The sequence below is a fragment of the Rissa tridactyla genome, chromosome 2 (assembly GCF_028500815.1).
Source record: "Rissa tridactyla isolate bRisTri1 chromosome 2, bRisTri1.patW.cur.20221130, whole genome shotgun sequence".
Classification (NCBI taxonomy): Eukaryota; Metazoa; Chordata; class Aves; order Charadriiformes; family Laridae; genus Rissa; species Rissa tridactyla.
In genome coordinates, this window is record NC_071467.1 from 43,617,260 (window position 1) to 43,638,382 (window position 21,123).

General features: G+C 36.6%; 1 protein-coding gene across 1 annotated transcript in view; it reads left to right on the plus strand.

The window, feature by feature from the left end:
- Positions 1-16,850, plus strand: part of TCEA1 (transcription elongation factor A1) — a 29,784-nt gene extending 12,934 nt beyond the window's left edge. Inside the window, exons 4-10 of the mRNA XM_054190293.1 lie at positions 7,016-7,103; positions 8,176-8,324; positions 10,237-10,293; positions 11,293-11,447; positions 13,396-13,542; positions 14,516-14,587; positions 15,651-16,850. Coding sequence (XP_054046268.1) covers positions 7,016-7,103; positions 8,176-8,324; positions 10,237-10,293; positions 11,293-11,447; positions 13,396-13,542; positions 14,516-14,587; positions 15,651-15,659 — 677 coding nt within the window. The 3' untranslated portion in view covers positions 15,660-16,850. The remainder of the gene's footprint in view (positions 1-7,015; positions 7,104-8,175; positions 8,325-10,236; positions 10,294-11,292; positions 11,448-13,395; positions 13,543-14,515; positions 14,588-15,650) is intronic.
- The last annotated feature ends 4,273 nt before the right edge of the window (positions 16,851-21,123 follow it).

Sequence of the window (21,123 nt, forward strand, 5' to 3'; positions counted from 1 at the left end):
CTTAGGTGGCTATCCAGGAGACCACAGCTGGGAACTGACCAGTTGGAAACTAATTGTTCTGTTCCTTTCTTTGGGTTTAAATTTCAACTCTATCAGGTTTTTTTTGGCCCAGCCTGTTTGCAGTTACTGTTTCCTGCACTGGGATTGTGGCAGTAACATACAGCTGGGGCAAGGTGGACCTTCCCCTTTTGATGGCTTCTACATTCAGATTATTTTAAGACAGTTGGGAGACTCTGCCTAAGGCTACTTGCATCAGGTGAAGCCAAACGTGTGAGGAACTGGAAAGTAAATAGCAGATGTTTGACATTAATCAGAACTGAATACTTTCTTCTTGAGGCAGTGGGTATATGACCTTTGTTCATGCTCTAATTTTTGTTACAGGGCAGATATTATTGCGTGTACGTTATTACGCCTCGTCTAGTATAGTTGTGGTTGTACACTTATTATATAAAATCAGATTATTCCTGAAAATATAGCACTGCTTATATTCAAAACTTATGTAGTTAAAATCCCCTTGACTGTCATGTAGATCTTATAATAAAGCATAGTAGGGCAAATGTTTCACCTCTCGTCTCACTGCTCAGTGATTCATTAGAACTTAAAATCTCATAACTGTGCAAGGTAGGGTATCTGGGCTGTGTGAAGTATGGGTGGGAATCTTACAAAATACTCTTATTCTGTTTTATCATTAGTTTTGACTTTCTCAGAAGAATACGGAATACCGTATGTTGAGCTGCTTGAGAAATCAGTTTCGATTATGCTGTTTATAGTGCATGTAAAATGGTATGGATCAAAGATGGCAACAGAAGCGGACAGCTGTTAATCGTACCAAGCATTGTACTCAGAGATCTGAAGTCTTTGTGAGTTATTTTTATAAATGACATTTTGAATTTAGGCAAGAATTGTTGACTGTTTAGGCTGCATGTACTGTTTAACTTCAATGCTATCGGAACTTAGGTTTTAAGAATGCATGGGAAACATGAGAAGAAGACAAAGAAAAGTTGTGAATTATCAGATATTGATGGCTTTACCGGAGCCATGCTGGATTACGAGTGTTTTTTCAGGGGGGTCGGAAGCTGCCCAGCAGAGGTCTTGCAAGCCTTGTCTGAAGTGATTTGCTGAGTGAGCTACAGTGGAAGATCGCTTTTAGATGTTGCTGTAAAAACGTTAAACCACACAGCCCAGTTGGTCACAATTTACATAAGGAAGCAAATTCTGGTCTCAGAATAAAATACCGTTCAGTTATAACATGGGATTTTCAAATAATGATTTTTTTGCCAAGTATATGGAGTATGGTTTGCAGATAATGAATCTATGCATATCCATTTAGGTTATGAGAAGTGTTCATTTATATTAAAAAACAACACAAAAAAATCTTTAAGAAATGTAACATTCCCCATCACAAGTAATTACTTACTGAATTCTAATGGTATACAGTGAAAAAGAATGTCCAAACCTCTAAGTAAGCTCAACTCCAATAAGTTTATGTACTGAACTGGAAATGCAGAATGATTAGACAATAATCTTGGCATTAAGTGCAAGTGTATTCATCTATTGCAGTAATAAAAAACAAAAATGAAACCACAAGCATTTTGAAATGCCTATTTCAAAAAAATGCATGGCTGAGTAATTTTATTTTAAAAGAATAATTAAGTGTTTAATGTTGTCAGGAGAAGATAACACCAGCCAGACTTCACAGAAGCGTTTTACGTAGATTACTTTGTTCACGCAGTCCGTTATTATTTCGAACCCGAGTTCGATTCTACTGGAGCAAGTTGGTACAGTCTAGCACTATACTTAATGACAGCATTAGCATACCTGTAAGAAAATTGTTCAAGGACATCAAATAACCTACTGGCTTTGCTCAAAAAAATTGTTACTGACAAAACAAATTCCTAAATTGCAGTCTAATAGTGTTTTAAGAGTATTGTTTACTATTGATAAGAAGAGTACATGTCTTTATAAGATATCAAGTAGAATCAAGTGCAAAAATAATTTCAGTAGTTTCATTTCCATATCAAGTATGAGCTGTGGAAATCACCTCCTATCAGATGTATATTTGGAACTGTTCCGTGTACAATTAGTAGATCTATAATTTGTTAGGATTATAAATGGAGAGATAATAACACTTGAGGCAAATTACATCATACTGTATAGGGGAAAAAACATGCATAGCAAAGTAGTTAGTGTGTCATGCTCTTTTGTCGCTTAGGATTAAAAAAATCTTTTAAAATGGCAAACAGTTCATAATTCTGTTTTTTATTTATAGACTTTAGATATTATTCCTCCCTGTGCTGCTACTAGGAAGAAGCTTCTCTGATCTTACCTTCATGTCTTACTACATCTTGCAGAGGAATTGCTGGCAAGTGTAGCTGCTTGTGCATCTCAAGATTATTTTGGTCAGGGTCTGGAAAATGGGGCCTAAAAAATTATTAAATATGAGGGTCATTGTTAAATTAATAACTATGCCATCCGTTACCTGTTCTCATATCTCTTTCCTTTAACGTATTTAAACGGAATGCTCAGTAAACTTTCAAAGTTTTGGTGCTGATATCTCAATCAGTAACATAAAATAACCCACTAAATTAAATTCTCATGTGCTTCTGGGGGATGACTAGCCACCTTTTTTTAGCGTTTCGGAAAAATTCTTACTTGAAAAAGTTTCTTAATTTAAAGTTAAACTTATAAATTAATCACATTACATCTTTTTACTGTCTAATTTTTTTCTTCTTACTAGCAGATGTCTTGAGTTCACCCGTAATATAATTATAATTAGAAGAATCTACAATGAAGCTATTAATGGCTTCTAACACTCAGATTAATTGTGTTATCTCTGACCATATATTATTAGATCAAAAATTTTGTTTTGGTAACAGAGAACACTGTCATGTCATGTTTTACCTTCAATGCGGTATTCAGAATTTGATAGTCTTACTCCAATGGCCAATAGTCAATTCGTGTTACTAGCTTGTTCTTTGTATTTTAAAGAAGCTAATGCTTACCTTATTTTTTTTAAAAAAAAAAAGCGCTTATATTTTTTTTATGGCATTCTGAAGCTGCAGTAGCTAAAACTGTGAAGTTACAGTTTTCAGTCCTAAAATTGATGACAACTTCATTTTGTTTCTGAAAAAAAGTTCTGTCAAGTTTTAATAGCTGTACAAAGTTGAAAAGGTAATTGTGCCTCTTTAAAGCAACTTATAATTTATATTATATAAATATTTATGATGTTCTGTAGACTTCCTGATGTGAATCACTTGCTCATTGAAATTTTTAAATATCTTTCATAGAAGGGACGTTTTTTCCATCTTACTTTGTTAGAATTTCTGTGGTTGTTTGTAGTTCCCATTAGCTGTCATTTTTCCTTTGCATTAGAGTCTGGCTGTTGAAAGTACAGTTAATTAGTAGGGACTTCTAGTTTCTCAAGGATAATTTTTTTTTTTCCCCTTTTCCCCAGAGGATAGTTGAAATAGTGTTGAGCAGGCTGTTAATTTAATTGCATTCCATTCGTTTGTCAATACAGTATTTTAATAAAATAAGAAATCCTTATTAATGTGTGAGTTTAAGAATAAATACTGCTTGGCACTGGATCTCCTCTCAGTGCTTTCCAACTTGTGATGCATAAGAGAGAATGACTTAAACGCTTAGGAGAATATTTTGAGCAGAAAGTATTGTTAACTTTATTTTCAGATTTCTGAAACCGGATTAAACAAAAGTGTCTATAAATTCTCCTCTAAGCGATTAAAGAAATTGTGGGTTTGAAGACATATTTGCCTGAAGATGGTCCAGTTGTCTCAGCAGCTGAAGTTTGACCTTGGTTTGAGACATACTTGCATAGACTGGTCTGCAGGTGTCTGAAGAGCTGTGCTTTTACCTCTTGCTTTATCCCCGTGCCTCACGTACACCCTGCCCTCCATAAGTGGAAGAAGCAATTGGGGTGTTGGCAGATGTTCTCTGGTGCCCGCCTTCTCTGATGAAATGGTGCAGAGCTAAATGGAAGTGTTTGGTAAACTAAAACTAGGTACCAGCTATACCATAGTGGTCTATTTGATGCAAAATATGCAGGAGGTACCTATGTCAGCGCTGAATTTGACCACTTGTGTGCCAGAAAAAAATATGGAGCTAAATATGGTTGGGGGTTGGAACTAGGTGATCTTTAAGGTCCCTTCCAACCCGAACCATTCTACGATTCTATAAATCATAGAGCTGGCAGATGTTATCGCTAGACCACTCTCCATTGTCTTTGCAAGGTCATGGGGAACAGGAGAGGTGCCTGAGGACTGGAGGAAGGCTGACATCACTCCAATCTTCAAAAAAGGCAAGAAGGAGGACTCAGGGAACTACAGGCCGGTTAGTCTCACCTCTGTCCCTGGGAAGGTAATGGAGCGACTCATTCTGGAAGTCGTCTCCAAACACATAGAGGAACAGGAAGTTATTGGAAGTGGTCAGCATGGATTTACCAAGGGCAAATCCTGCCTGACCAATCTGATAGCTTTCTATGATGTTATAACGGGTTGGCTGGATGAGGGGAGAGCCGTAGATGTCATCTACCTTGACCTTAGCAAGGCTTTTGACACTGTCTCCCATAACATCCTCATTAGGAAGCTGAGGAAGTATGGGCTAGACGAGGTGACAGTGAGGTGGATCGAGAGCTGGCTGAGTGACAGAACTCAGAGGGTTGTGATCAGCGGCACAGAGTCCAGTTGGAGGCCTGTAACGAGTGGTGTCCCTCAGGGGTCAATACTTGGACCAATTTTGTTCAATATATACATTAATGACTTGGATGAGGGGACAGAGTGTATCCTCAGCAAGTTTGCTGATGATACCAAGCTGGGAGGGGTGGCCGACACTCCAGAGGGCCGTGCTGCCATCCAGCGTGACCTGGACAGGCTGGAGAGCTGGGCAGAGAAGAACCTAATGAGGTTCAACAAAAGCAAGCGTAGGGTCCTGCACCTGGGAAGGAAGAATGCCAAACACCAGTATATGTTAGGGGCGGACATGCTGGGAAGCAGCTCTGAGGAGAAGGACCTGGGGGTCCTGGTAGACAGCAAATTATCCATGAGCCAGCAGTGTGCCCTTGTCGCCAAGAAGGCCAATGGCATCCTGGGCTGCATAGGGAAGACTGTGGCCAGTAGGTCGAGGGAGGTCATTCTTCCCCTCTACTCTGCACTGGTGAGGCCACAACTGGAGTACTGTGTCCAGTTTTGGGCTCCCCAGTTCAAGAGGGACAGGGAACTACTGGAGCGAGTCCAGCGTAGGGCAACCAAGATGATTATGGTACTGGAGCACCTCCCTTATGAGGAAAGGCTGAAAGAGCTGGGACTCTTTAGCCTGGAGAAGAGAAGGTTGAGGGGGGACCTGATTAATGTTTACAAGTATCTAAAGGGTGGGTTTAAGGAGGACGGAGCCAGGCTCTTTTCAATGGTTCCCAGCGACAGGACAAGGGGCAATGGGCACAAGCTAGAACATAGGAAGTTCCGTTCAAATACACGGAAAAACTTCTTTACAGTGAGGGTGACAGAGCACTGGAACAGGCTGCCCAGGGAGGTTGTGGAGTCCCCTTCTCTGGAGATTTTCAAGACCCGCCTGGATGCAGCCCTGAGGGATGTGCTTTAGGCAGTCCTGCTCTAGCAGGGGAGTTGGACTAGATGATCTCTAGAGGTCCCTTCCAACTCTGAAGATTCCATGATTCCGTGAAATGGGCTGAAGCAGAGCTCTGCTCTAAGGCAGCTATGCTGCTTTGTAGAACCTGAGCTGTACCCGAGATACCTGTTTTGTCTATCAGTTTGTCGTAAAACCTCTGACAAAAATGGTCATGTACTTAAAAAATGATGAGGGTAAATGAGATTACGTGCATATTTAGAATATTTTTTAGAATATTTTTTAAATTATATATCATATAAGCGTTTCTTGCCATGGAGAGTAGTCACGTGAATGTGCATGTTAATACATGTTCCATACCACCAAGTTCCCCCAGGGAAATGTGGGGATGGGGCTCTCCTGGAAATGAGGATACTTGTAGATGCTTAAACAAGGATTTAGGTACCTTAGTTCAGGACATCTTCGTGGGAAAGACTTGAGCTTGATCAGATTTCCCTCCTTTTCTTGATCGTTTTTAGTACTTTTTAAAGTTTGCAATATATGTCTATGGAGTTAGAAGTGTAATGGCAGCTTTATGAGGGCTTAGAGAGAGGAATTCACAAAATCTGTCAGTGAGTGATGCCAATCTTGTAGGGAGTGGAGAGTCAGCCTTTTTAGAGAGCAAATCAAAGCAGGAGCTCGATTTAGCCACTCTGAATTCCTCTTTACAATAGAAGGGTGTATGTGTTCTCAGTAGGCTAAAGTTAAATATTGTGAGTGCCCTTTTTAATAGAGGCTTTCAGCTTTATTCTTTATAAAATCATCATTAAACATGGCCTGTATGGTAAAGAAAAATTCAAATATTTATAAACATTAAGACAAATAATTTAAGAGCTATCGCAGAAAATACTGTTTGTGTGTCTGGAAAACTCCTTCAAAAGCATATGAAAATTATATTTTTTTTGGCAACCATGGTAACTTTCACACTACGGTTTCATTTGGTTCAGTCCTTTGGTAGAAATCCTGTGAATATAATTAAAAAGAATGACGTGTATTTAGTAGGAACTTATATTTAAAACACGGGAGGCAACTCCAGAGATTTGACACAGTAGTTTGAGAAGTTATTGTCTACCTCATGCAGCAGAGCTGGCAAAAATAAATCATAAAAGTCTACATTTTCATCATGTCTTCACTGTCAGTTTAAGCAGATGCTGGACTTGACTCAAAGGATCTGAAGTGTTGTCATATTTTCCATTTGCTGGGCTGGGGAAGGTGTTGGGAGTGGAAGGCTGTACTGCAAGAGAAGGTCAAAGTCGAGAGTGGGAGCTGCTAGCATTTCCAACTGGTGCAGGAGAAATCATCAAAGATATTTTACCACTGGTTTAAATCTATTGCTATTTCTGGGTAAAAGAAAGTTTCTCATGTTTTCTATTTCCAGATGGACCTTCAACTGATAAAGATTCTGAAGAAAAGAAAAAGGAGCCTGCATCTTCCTCACAAAACAGCCCTGAAGCAAGAGAAGAAAGGTGCTTAATTCTTTATGACTATACAAATAACCTCATTCATTAAAAATATTTGGTCCAATTTTGTCATAGTAGAGGCAGCTTCCACATTCTTTTCTGAAATACGTAGAACTGTACAAGAAATGGTGTGTTATTAGGGAAGTAAATCCTGCTGCTGTTGACATTAAAAAACCATGAAAGCCGCAGGTTAAGAAATGGCCAGACTGGTTATTGTTTATTCCATCTGTCTCATCTGTCAAATACTCCTTCCTCTCTCAATGCTAGCACTGAGCTTTGAGAACTGTAAAACAGCTTTCAGTCACAGCTTTGTGGTAATTGCCTATGTTGGAGGTTTAGAATACTACTTTTGTATGCTAGCTTTTACGTTTAATGAACAGTCTCATCATGCACGTTTTTTGGTAAACATGAAATACATGTTATCAGAAAAATGACCTCATGTTAGCCCATGTTAATGACGCTATAGGAGCTGAAAACATTTCCAAAATAGTATTTGCAAGCCCATTCCTTCTATATGTTTCTGGTTTTAGTGAATCTGTTTCCAGCAACCGTTTTCAAGTTGAAATTTAACCTCTAACCATTTGTCCTGTTGCAAGCTGAAAACTTCTTGGTTTACAGTTTGCAAAACTACACTAATTGCTTGCTTGTGACCATGGTACCACTTCAGTACAGTAAGCAGACTGAATGTTAGTGTGATGTATCTTCACTGTTTTTTAAAATAAAGTTCTGGGGAGGGGTTAATGTAGAGAACAGAGAATTAAAACTTATATGCCACATAATGGAATGGAATAGAATCATAGGATGTGTTGGGTTGGAAGGGACCTTTAAAGGTCATCTAGTCCAACCAATACCTGCTGTATTTTTATTGTATGGAATACCCTGGTGAATATTCTGAAGGCACTTTTAAAATTGTATTAACTCTAGAGCAGTAAGTAGCTTTAGAAAAGTGGCCTGTGTTCTTTTGTTTTGGAATACCATCAAATGGATGTAGGAGAAGACCTGTGTTTTGCCCTGGAACAAAGTTATTTGAAGGGGAGGGAAAAATATTAATATTAGTTTCCTTTTTGCCTTTTTTTAGCAGTTCAAGTAGCAATTCCAGCAGCAGGAAGGAGGAGGGTAGTGCTCCCTCAAATTCTTTCATCCCTTCTTTTCCCCGGGCTCCAAGCACTTCGGATTCTGTACGAGTGAAATGTAGAGAAATGCTCTCTGCGGCTCTCAGAACAGGAGGTGAGCTTTGTAGACTATATTTTCAAGTTTAACTATTTCCTTCTTCTCTATTTCAGTCCTTCCCACTCTGTTTTTCTCCTGCTCCGTAGGGTAGAATAAACCTTGTTAACGTCTATTTTTGTGCATATACCCACAAGCCAGTTCACCCAAGTTGCAAGGAATGAGTAACCTTGACAGCATGGGAATATATGTATTGAAATACATTTTTGTTGCTGATGATACAGAACATTTTGTGGCTTCTGTTCATCTGATATCTTGCCTAGAGTGGAACTTCTTTTCAGGAAGGTTGTTGCCTCCTTAAAGCCTCATTTATATCATTTTGTGGAAGCTGCTGGATTTTTGTCTTAACTCTGACTGAGAGTGCCACTATATGGATGCCTGCCTTTCTTACACCAGAGTTCCTGTGGGCCTTCAGATTTTGTTTTTTGAAGCCCGCCTTTCTGTTTTGATTTAATCATGGAAGTTTCATTGCAATAAGAATTTCACTTACAGTTAGTTTCACTCGTGATAAGAGAGTCTTGCATTGCTCTATCTTCATACCTTTTGGGCATCTGTAAATTCCTTGACTGTGGGTTTGGTTTTTTTATTTCTTTTCCCCCTCATGTGCATTTGGGTGTCTTTAAACTGACAAATTAAATGATACACTAGATAAGGAGCAAACTAAAAGTTGGGCTGCTCAGAATGACCTGATTTTTTTCTTGTGGGTCCTTCTCTTCTACCAGAACTTACAACCCAGCTCCTCTGTTCTTAGCTTAGTGTAACATGACCCAGTGTAAGCAGACTTCTGAGTCATCCGTTTTACCCTCTTCATTCTTTTATTCTTTCTTTTAATTTGCATGAATTCAGATACAGGCAGTAATCAAAACTGACTAAAGACCATGAATTTGTGGTCCTTTGGATATGTAGTTCATAGACTTCTAAAGTAATTTGTGACCAGAAAGTTGCATCTAGCATCTTACTATTCATAATTCTATGTAGTCTTAATTTTAGCTAGTTTTCCAAGAACTCTTTTTGCTACATGGATTTAATGCCAATCTCAAAAAATGTTATTTTATGGCCTTCTGCATGAAATTGGAGGAGAAATGTTTGGATTACTTATTGAAGTACACCCATGTTAAAAGGAGAAGGAGAAAAACACATAATGTGTCTAATTTGACCTAAAATGTCTCAAGATAATTATTTACTGTTTCTGACTGAAACCCTTACTCATAAAGATGGCTGCCCTTTCCAAGGTAGCTTAGGACAAGTATTGCATTGTCTTCGAGATTGCTGTGATTTATTTCTTCTAATTTACATGTTTTGTGACACATCTCTGCTTTGCATTTTTTATAAATATCTAATAATATTGTTTGTGTTATTTAATTACTATGTTTCTAATCAGATCTCTCTTGCATGCTTGCAAAACATTAATTGCTTATGCTTGTATTGTGTGGACTGAAAGAATTGATGAAACACAATACAAAATGGTTTTTTTTCCGAATAGTCTGTTCCAAGTACAGATACGCTGTGGATATGGGTATTTGTCAAGTCTATTAGAATATTTAAAATTTTTCTGTATAGCAGAGTTTTTTGTTTCTACTTGTGTTTGCAACTAGATGTCAGAATTTTTGTTTTTGTGAAAGATTTAGGGTTGTTCTACTCTTTTAAACTTCCATTGCTCTTCATTTCACTTATTTTTACTCTTCCAAGTAACATTAACACAGTTTTGAAGGGATAAGTATACAGTAAAGGGATAAGTATACAGTAAATAGGAATACAATATAGGGAATTTCACAATTTCCTGTACAAAAGGAAAATTCACTGTGGTTGTTTCATAATTTGCTGAGTTTCAGAGTTTCGAATGGGCCATCAGGAATATAGAACACTGATGAGATTGTCAGGTTGCTAATATTTTAATATTTGTTTTCCTCAGATGACTACATTGCTATTGGTGCTGATGAGGAAGAGCTGGGTTCTCAGATTGAAGAAGATATCCTTTGTTGTACACCTATGTGCTGTAGAACAAGACTGTTTTTTAAAAGCATTGATAATTTTAAAAATAATTAACTTGATCTATATATCGAGTCTTTTTAAATTTAATTTAAAACAAAAATAGCAAACTGCATTCAACACATCAGTGCAGAAATTTAGTGTTTAAAAAACAAGCACAACCTAAATGGTTTGCCTTGAAACATGTAGGAATTTGTGTAGGTGAGTGTGTGTGGGTTTTTTTTCAGTTCAGTATGTTTTCCTTGCAGCAGCAACATTATATCTTACTGAAGCATTCTGACATAAAATGCTGGGCTTTTCTGTTATTTTAAGATCTTTTCTTGTTAACAGATTTAATATTTTTCTAATGTCTTTATTTTAATTTCTACAAGTTTATTTCTAAATGATTTTGGAATTTTCAAAAGGGTTGTTCTGGTAGCAGTGTTTGAATAGTTACAGAGCAAAGGTCTGGGATTGTCTTTTATTTTAGGTTGGTCTTTTTTTTGTGGGGGGTGTTCTTAAGCATAGAAATAGTCTGAGCTTCATGATTCTAACTTGCTGATGTCCTCTGGTAGTTTCAGTCAGCCACCTTTCCTGTTAAGGAATTTCCTGTTTCTGTTGCAAACCTGTTTTAAAATTATGTTAGTGAGCTGTCTGCCAGTGTTTGAATATTTGGTTTAGAAATCAATTAATCCTCAGGATGAGGTCAAGGAACTGGACGTAAATTTATGGGTGACTTTTCACAATTTAAATTTAGGTCCTACTACCCAAAAATTCATTTTTCACTGACCATGTGCTGAACTATGATTAGGCTTCAGAAGAACGTGAAGTCTGCTGTGTAGAACAGAAAAGTAACTGTTGGTTGGGTTCAGGGTTGGGACTGGGGGAAGGACTCAATCAGCAGTGAAGTACATTGCTTTAGAAAAGTTGCCCCCCAGAATGCAACCTTTATAATGCTCTGTTTTACTTGTTAATGTTTTGTTCCTTAAATCCAAAGCACCTATTTTTCAAGAATTAAAAAACACCGATATGAAATACAAAAATAGGGTACGAAGTAGGATAGCAAATCTCAAGGATGCAAAGAATCCTAACCTAAGGAAAAATGTGTTATGTGGGAACATTCCCCCTGACAAGTTTGCCAAAATGACAGCAGAGGTAAGTAAAGCACAGGTCTTGAACTATTTCCCTACTGGACTCATGTCCTGGCTTGTATTTATTAGCTATAAAAAGAATTTATGTCAGCTGTCCGCATGTCTGAAAGACTATGGTTTGTTTGTGGCTTGCGCAGTGAGGACTGTGTTGGGAGCAGAGGGAATGAGAGTGGTGTCTTTTAGTGGTTCTTAAACATTTGATTTTGGTCTCTTAAGTCGGAAGGCAGGTAAGCTGTTGCATGCAAATTTCCTGAAGCACAGTTATGTTGTGCCATTTTTGAAAGGACACGTGATGTATCAGTGACAGTTTTTTAAGTTCAGAAGATGTAAATATATCTAGCTAGTGACTCCAAGTTCCTTACCCATTCACTTTTCTGTGTATGTAAGTGTTAGCCTGTCTTACCATTTGCTTTTCAAATGCTGACCTCTGCTGTTACACACCTGTGCAAGGTGTAGCACTGCGGTTTTAAAGATGAGTCCCTCTCCTGTTGGCATTTTCAGTGTTCATTTAAAGCTTATCTCAAATTTGACAGAATGCTTCAAATGATTTTGAAGCAAACTCATCACAATAAATGGAAAAAGCCATAATTGATAAGGGGAAAGCAGCTAGGAGAATTGCCCTTTGTATCAAATTAAATTTATGTTATTGAAAGAACATTTTGGACACTTGAATAGAAATTCCCATTCAGATGCTCACTGTCTTTACAAATCAAAATAAATCTAGGAAGTCAAAGGAAAAGTTAGGTTTTGTGGGAGAGAAAAATGAAAGCACAGTTAGCATTTCATTTCAGTTTTGTAGTTCTGCGTGTATGTGTTTGATTCTTCCCCCCCAAATCAGGCATAAAAGAGTATCTTGGAGACAAAGAAATTAAATTTACGATCAACTAATGAAAATCATGTTTAGTTTTATTCTAAAGGAAAGGTTTGGTGGTGTTTGTTTGGTTGGTTGGGTTTTTTTGTTCTGTAGCTTTACATGCAGGCTGGGGCAAACAGAGGTCGATAAAGGAATGTGTAAAGAAATATATATTGTATCTTCGGTGTGTATTTTGAGTTTGTTCATTTTACGTGTATGTACATACAAATGCACAAACATATGTTTTGTATTGTCGAGTGCCCATTCTTTGTTTTAATTTATGTCTTGGATTAAAATTAGAATGGCTAAAAAACACCTTAGTGTTAAGATTACTTCTAAAGTGAAACAGCATTAATGCAAGATTTGTGTTCCGCATCTCCATGGGATGTGGAGTAAAACTTTATTGAAGAAAAATGGAACAACTTGGTTTTGCTGTGCACACTTGATTGCTAAACACTGTGGAGATCCTGCACACTCGAACTGTTTTCAAGGAAAAAGAAAATTAGTGAATCTGAGCTCTCTGGTTGGTATTTTGAAACTATGTGTATATGACTTCTGGTAATGTGTTAAATTATGGCTATACTGTATTTCTCAGTACAAATATAGAAATAATCAAAATAGTGTAATTTTTTCCTATAATAGTCTTCTGTAGATCAGTGAGATAATTATGCAAGGATCTAACATAGGGGATGGACTTTTTTCCTCCTTTCTGGAGAACTTTCAAGTCCTCCTCTACCTTGTTTCTGTGTTACATTTCTGAACTTCAGAAATGCTTTTGCATGGAAATGTTTCTAGGTGTCTAATATCGTAACTTTTACTGATTTTTTTTTTTTTTCAGATGTGTAAAAAAGAAAAACAAACACCAACTCCAAAAAACCCAACCAAACCAAAAAAACCACCCATTTTTAACTTGTTGTAGCTTCTGTGATGTGAAATACCTCAAGTCTTGTAAAATTAAACACATGTACAATTACTTTGCCCTTCATTAGAGGAGTTGTTCCTGGATTCTAAATAAAAAATAGCATGGGCTTGCACAGTGGTACCAAGTTATTTAAAACTAAAACTCTCTGGTAAACTGTCTGCTCTTTGTCCCTAATAGGAAATGGCAAGTGATGAGCTGAAAGAAATGCGCAAAAATCTGACCAAAGAAGCTATCAGAGAGCACCAGATGGCTAAAACAGGAGGTACCCAAACTGATCTGTTTACATGTGGCAAGTGCAAAAAGAAGAACTGTACATACACCCAGGTACGTGGTTATTCATAGTCTTTGTTTTCCTATTTCAAAGCTTAGAGTCCTGTTGTCAGATTGTCAGAGAAAAAGGTTTTAATTACAAACTGAATTTTTAACAGAATGCTAACGAATTACAAAATACACAAAGATAGTTGGACCTACTTAGGTATGCTTACATAAAGAATGTTTGTTGTATTGATTTACCAATTTACCAAAGATTTTATGTAAATCCAAGCTGAGTATCTATACAAAGAAACGTTAGTTTCTTTGCTGAGTTTTTGCTAATTCTTCTTATTACATCTTATTAATATGTTTTTATGTGGGGGAGATCTAATTTACTCTTTTTAATGTGTGTAAACTTTTCTTTACAGAAGGAATAAATAGCAGAAAATAATGATACATATGTATAAAATATATACACATATATATTTTTTTTATATATATAAAATATACCATTTGACTAACACTAGACCCTGACTTACAATCATTGTTACAACTCTTTTCTATTTTAATTAGGGAGTATGTGCAAGAAGAAGGGCTTTAATTTGTTCAGCAGTGCTTCAGGGCATGTAATTTTGATCATAGGATCAGCTGGGTTTATAATTTAATATTGTATATCAAATGTTTTAAGTAGAAAGCTGGTTTTGAATCATGAGACTTTTAAGCCTTTGCATCAGTAAATATACATAAAGCTGTGCTGAACACGTAGTTTTACTGCAGAATCTTTTCCTAGAAGTATGTGCACAGTTTCTATGCCAAAATGGGTATTTTAATGCTGCTAAATCTGTCAAAACATAAGTTTATGATTGCTTTATAGTCTAGACAAAAAAACAGTTTCAATTGATATGGAAAGTTCATTTGTATTTTTATGCAAATGTGTTTCCTTAATGTTAAACTTTGATTTTTAAACCTCTATATTGAACACATGCTAACAAAATTGAAGATAGTAATTTTCCTTTTCCCACTCTGGCTCTTGCTTTTACCAAAGGTTCAAACCCGCAGTGCTGATGAACCCATGACAACGTTTGTTGTCTGTAATGAATGTGGAAACAGATGGAAGGTAAGACTGCTCTACATATTTGATAGCAGACAGCCAGGCTCTGTGCTTAATTTTGGTTTACAGTAAATTGCAAATGAGTTTCTGTTGACTTTTGGTTATTTCTTAGCCCGTTAATGATATTACAAACATAAAATTTGCACAATATTGCAAAATAGCTTTAGATTATAGAAAAGTATTTTTGACTGAAGGTGTGATATCACACATGTAGGGCGGTGGCAGAGGGAGAGAAGTCAGGACACTGACTTAGTCCTTGTGACATTTAGTTACAATGCTGCTTTGCCATACAAAGTAGTGGCAAGTTTAGTCACTGTGTTTTCTCTTTCTTCACCATTTTTAATCTCTACTTCGATGAGTGGAATAGGCCTTTTTAGCCCTTTTGTTGTTTTTTCTGTTTTTGTTTGGATCTGGGGTTTTTTTTTCTACTCTGAAAAGAAGAGGGGATTAAAAAAAGAGATGACTGCTGCCATATTCCTGTGTCAGGATAAGTGTAGGGCAGTGATAACTTCATTTAAATTCTTTTTTGAAGTTCAGGAGATGGGAATTATAAAAGCTTCTGAGGAACACTGGTAGTCTGATAAAGTGGAGAAAAACTGAAATGAAGGCCTGTACAGTTTACAACTTAAGACATGATAGCGTGCAATATGAAGCATGGTACCCTCGTGCCGTTTTTTCTGTGTTAAGAATGCTGCAGCTCTGCAGAACCATGTTGCGCAGCGTATGTTGAGTACTGCATAAAAAGAAGTTCTTTTATACATCTTATTTTACATATCTTATTACTGAATATTGTTCAAATCTATACCCCAAGATATCTAAATAATTTATAAAGCTTAGAAATTGTTTGATGCTGTACCTAGAAAAGTTCATTTGTCCTTAAAACTTTCTGTAAGGTGGCGGTTACAAGAGTGTCCATGTAAAGATGCTTGAGTGAAGAGATGGTTATGATATGAGCAAATACTTTAACTAGTAAATTCCATATCCTAAGTATGGTGTCATATTTCTGCTTCTTGCAAAGATTTAGAATAAGTTATATGAAGATCTCATAAAAATTCTTTTCTTTTGACAGTTCTGTTAGAAGAAGAAATTGTCAAGACATCTGGACCAGTATGAAAGAGGATTTTGTAATTAGCTTTAAAAATTAGGCTAAGCATCTAGCTTCCTGCAAACAAGAGGTTTTTTTGGTTTGGTTTATTTTTGTTTTTTTGTTTTCTTTTTTTTTTTTTTTTTTTTTAAAGCAGCATACATGCCTGAAATTAGCCTTTGTTTTGACACAACCATCATTTCCTTAAATGCCTTCCTTATAGCTGATAGTCGGTAGGGCCAGGTTGCTCAATTGTATGGTGAATGTTAAAGTATTTTTTCATTTTTATAAGTAAGTTGACATTAAACTTTTACCAATTAAACATTTTGGTAATTGGCTTGTTTTTTTCTAACTATGTGAATAATATGCTATATTTTTTGCAGTCCGAAACATACACGCTCCTCCCATATGTATTTTACCTCTCCATATTTGTTCAGTTCTAAGAATGGAATTTGTTTCTTGCTGCTGTGTTCACTAGTTTTGCAAAGAGAAAAGGTATCTAACTTATCTAATTATGTTAAACTCAGTTGTTAACTAAATCACAATTTAGTTAACTCTAGTTTGTACATACTGTTTCTGAATTAGGACTATATTTATGGCCATGGGGTTTGGAAATTTATTAGTGGAGATGATGACCTCTATTGCAGTGGTTGGTTAAGCTTGTTTATGTAACCAGCTTTGATCAATGCAATAAATTTTATTGCTCAAAGCATGTATTTTACATTATATCAGTAGGTATTATTTCTAGGAATGTCTTAAAATAGTCAGCTAAATCTGATTTGAGTGTTCAGTTTTGCGTAACATGCTTGACAGCCAAGTTTGGTTTAGACTTTGTAAATAAACAAAGGCATTGTGTTGTAGCCCGTCCTAATAACATCAGCTATCCAATTCACCACAATATGAACTGGCTGGGGAGGTAATATTAAATTAAATTAAATTCATATAAATGACATTAATTTTGTTCATGAACTGGATTTTGAGATGTAGAGTATCTGATGTCAATCATAGACCTCAGGTGAGAATAAATTATTAAACTTATGGTCTTTTCCACATGTGGAATGATATAAATACTGCTTTGTTAGAGCCTGCTTTTTAACAGTGCACATGTTTAGAAGTACTTTCAGATGCGCTTTCAAGAAAAAAATGCGTCAACATCTTTTGAAGAGATTAAATTCTTTCATTATACCTAAGTTTATATTATTTAATTTATCGAAGCCTGGGGCTGAGGAGGTCTATCATGGTAATGTATAAAGGATTCATGGGAGGATGGGAAGAGTGCATGTGGTTCCTGGAGAATAAATTCCTCGACTGTAAAGGAAAACCAACATTTTTTGTGTTGCATAGCTTTATATAAAACCATTTTTAACTCAGTTTATTTGATATAGATGCCCTAATTCAGAAAACATTCTTTTTTCTACTAACAGAACGGGTTTAATTTTAGCCTGTATGTAGGTCTTCTGGCAGGATTGCTGCTTAAGAGTTACTTAAAGATGCATAATTGATTATTTTTTTTCCAAGTTGTGTAAGAAAACAACAAACTAATGACAGACGTTTAATATGAATTGCTGTGCTTTGTCCAAAGTCCAAAAAATTATGTTAAAAATGGTTGCAAATTGGATGCCAAGTAGACCTAAATTTCCACCGCTGTTCACAGCATACGAAGAGGGCAGGCAGAGGTTGGTTTGCACAACCTTCCTCATGCTACGTGTCCTTTAATCTTTATGCCTGACTGCGACACTTAAGAAAATAATCTTTTGAGAAAGTATAGTAATTGTCTTTCTGTACTTAACAAATTGTATCTGAACTTCATGAAAATAACTAGAACAGTGATAGCGCTTTCTGTGCTGTAGGTGTATCCACGTAGGAGTTCAAATAAAACGTGGTTTCACCTAGTGTTACCTTATGGCTCTGGCAACAGCCTTCACTCTTTCTCTCTTCTGTCCCCAGGGTAAAAAGAACAGTTTCTTTCTCGCAGTGAAAGATGAAGCCCAAGAACTAGATGCAAAAAAGATCATAGGTGCCTAAATTCTATTCATGCTTCATTTTCCAAAAATAAAACTGCCCAGCTGTGAGCTTTGGATGCACCTCTGTTCAACAGGTGCTTCGGTTTTCCCTGTTGTCTGAAATTGCCTTTATCCTTCTCTATTGGAGAGGATGCGAAGTCTGAAGGATGTAGAGGTGAGGCTGGGACTGTATCTCGCTTCCCAGCTGGCTGGTCTCTCTACTGAGCTGCAGTCGTGCTACGGCTGCCCCAGTACATTCGGATATTTTGTGCAGTGATGGATCTGGTGACGAATCTCCCATCCAAGAGTAGCAGGTTTGTTTTTATTACCTTTATGGACATTTGAATCCTCTCGGACGAAAGAGAGACTGGAACGTAGTTGCCCTACATCTTAAGCTAGTTTTTACACTAATCCAGTAGAGAAAAAGAGGGGGCCATGCTCTTTTAAAGTGTGTGTGTGTGTATGTAGATCTTTAAGGATGCCATCTTTCTTCCGTAAGGAAGGCTAGAGGTTTCTGCCGCTCAGAAAATGCATCTTTCAGATCCTTAGTTAAAGGCATTTCCTCATATATAATTCTGCTAACTTGCTCAGAAGAAAGAGTGAGTTTTAAAATCTCTGTTACTGAATGATTCTTTCTGAGTAGTACTGAGCAGAAGGTAAATATCTGCTCAAGGATCTTGGCTTTTGTGAATCCCACTTTGAAGTCCTTTATTGCACTTTCCAAGCTTTGCAAAGGAAATGCCTGGTTTTTATCCAGAGTTCAGGATTCCACTTGTGGTCACATATGTGAATTTTAAATTGAAACTTACAACCCACACCAGCTTAGGTAGAACTTCATGTTGATGAATTTAAGTCTTCATTCTGCAAAAAGTGATTGTATTACCTTTCAAACACGTGCCTTTTGAAATAGATCATTAGTAGTTATCCGTATGAGTTTCACCTCAGTTTCACACAGCTGTATATTAGCTTCTGTTTCACTAGATCATCACTAATCTTGAATTGTTTTACCATTTTAGAAGGTTTGGGATTAATTTAGTTACATCATTAGTGTAGATTTTCATTAATGTCATTGACATTGTATGTTTCGTGGCAGAAGACACACGTTCTTAAGTACAGTTTAGAGCAAACTTGTTTAAAAATTACTTCACATTGTGATAGCCTTTCTCATCGTTTTATCTTTTTCAGATATCCTTTGCAATCAGAAAGCGCATAAGTACCTGATGATTTTGTGATAAATTTTAATCTGTCTTTATATAGTAGAGCCCTTCAGGATATATATGGGGGTTTTTTCTTTGTTTGTATTGTGCTAATGACTTTGGAATTTAAAGGTCATTGTAAAGCACGATATGTTGGCTGAAGGAGCCCATGCAATTTTAATACTGCTTAGCGGGCTGGTGAAAAGAGCATCCTTAACAGTATGCACGTTCTGTGGGAGCTACTGGTTTGTGAAGTGCAGAGACTGAAGAAAGAATACCAGTGGACTGGAAAGCTGTTAGAGCTTAATGATATCCTGCGGTTAGATAAATGCCAAGACAAACCAACCATGCTTACTTTCAAGCTAGGATAAATTGATTTTGTGATAATTTCTTACTTGATGAATTATAAATAATATTTTGTGTCAATATGATTATTTTTCTCCTGCTATTCATGTAACGGCTTGTGTAGAGTAACTTTTCAGTGCAACTCACTTTTGCCCTGAGAAAAGTTTGCGCACAACGAGCAAGTATATAGTAATGAAATGTAGTTAAAAACCTGTCTTCTGTGCAGGTGGGGTTTTGTTTTCCTCTTTTCTTTTTTTTTTTTCCTTTTTTCCTCTCCCCTTCAATCAAATCCAGCGTTAAACAACCTCAAAATAACAAGATATTTAGGGGAGTGGGTTGGTTTTTTGGACTTTTTTAAGAGGTACTCTCAGGCTATCTAAGGAGCAGCATTCTGCCATTGGTGTTGGGTGTAAATTTAAACACAGCATTAAAACTTGTTAAGATTTTTCAGGAAAGGTGCACATTGCAAATGTCAGCTTATTGTAATGCAGAAGTAAAATGAAAATTGCCTAGAGAATTTTAATTGCTTGGAAGTTGTGGCACATGGAAAATAAGCTTAGAAAGTATTATTTTCTTCTTTTAATATTCTGATGTTAAACACCGAACTGCCCGAACTAATATGGTTTTCTCTTCCCTCTAATTTCATTGGATTTTTTTCTCTCCTTTTCTTGCAGAATAATAGAATGTATTGTTTGTTATAAAGCACAAATGTTTGGTCTGTCTTCCAGCTCTTAATGAGGTATCTTTGCAGGGAAGAGAGATAATTTAAAAGAAATTAAATCCTCCATTTCATGAAATTACACACTTTGAACTTTTTTTGATGTGTGTCTGATCTTTCCAGCAAGCTGAATTTGACCTAGTTAAACTTACTTTGTCAACTTCGAGTTTTAGAGCACTCTTCCCCACCCTGATTAAAACAAGCACAGCATCCTAAGTGTGACTGCAAGCTCCCCATGAATGCTGCCTTACCGATATATCTAGTTTGTTTGATTGAAGTTATTACCTATCACGTAATACTTAATGTAAACTGAAATGGTATTGATAGTGCTTTGGGTATGTTTACTACAAACTCAGCTGAGATAACCAGCGTTGATATGTTAAGCAGTGGCAACGGCTAACTGCACCGTGTCTTAAGTAGTGGTACATAAAAGGGCTTCCTCTTAACTTAGTCATCCAGTGTTGTGTTATAGAGGGCAAAACCACTTTGATTTGCTGCCTCTTCTAAGGTTTCTGGTTTACTTTTCTGTGCTGACATGTTGAATAGTGTTTTGTTTTTGGAAGGAGATGATGGAAACTGGTCCATAGCTATTGTTAACTTACTGCGTATCGGGTCTTCTCCTGTGGTGCTGTGTAATGACAGATCTCATAATTTTTTGTTTAATAATGGGAATGGAGTAAGGGGAGAATACGTCTCTTGCCAAATGCATTGAGGAAACAATTAAATTGATCTCCTAAATTCAGCCTTGTTATTCCCGTTTCCTTTTTCAGAGAAAGTCCCCATTTTGTGTTTTTCGTAGTGCTGGAACTAGGCAAAGAGTAGGTTTTAGAAGGGCTACAGTAAATGTCACTGAACCATGCCTGTCTGGTTCTTCCCTTCTAGGGATATCTTTTTTTTTTTTCCTGTTCCCCATCTGTCCTGTTCCTACCTATATGTGCCATTTGGTTCATTTAAATAAATGTGTAGGGAAAAAATACAATTTAATGGAAGTCCATTATAAACTCCAAAGTTTAATATAGTGGAATTGTAGTGAATTTTGCAATTTAAAATAAAGAAGCTGTTAGAATAACAGATCCACAAGTAGATTACACGGATTCAATTTACTTTCTTCCTAGTGCTTCCTGTGATTACTGATTTTGATATATGATCAGAAATCAAATGTAACGTTTTGGGGATACTGTAAGTGAACGTTGATG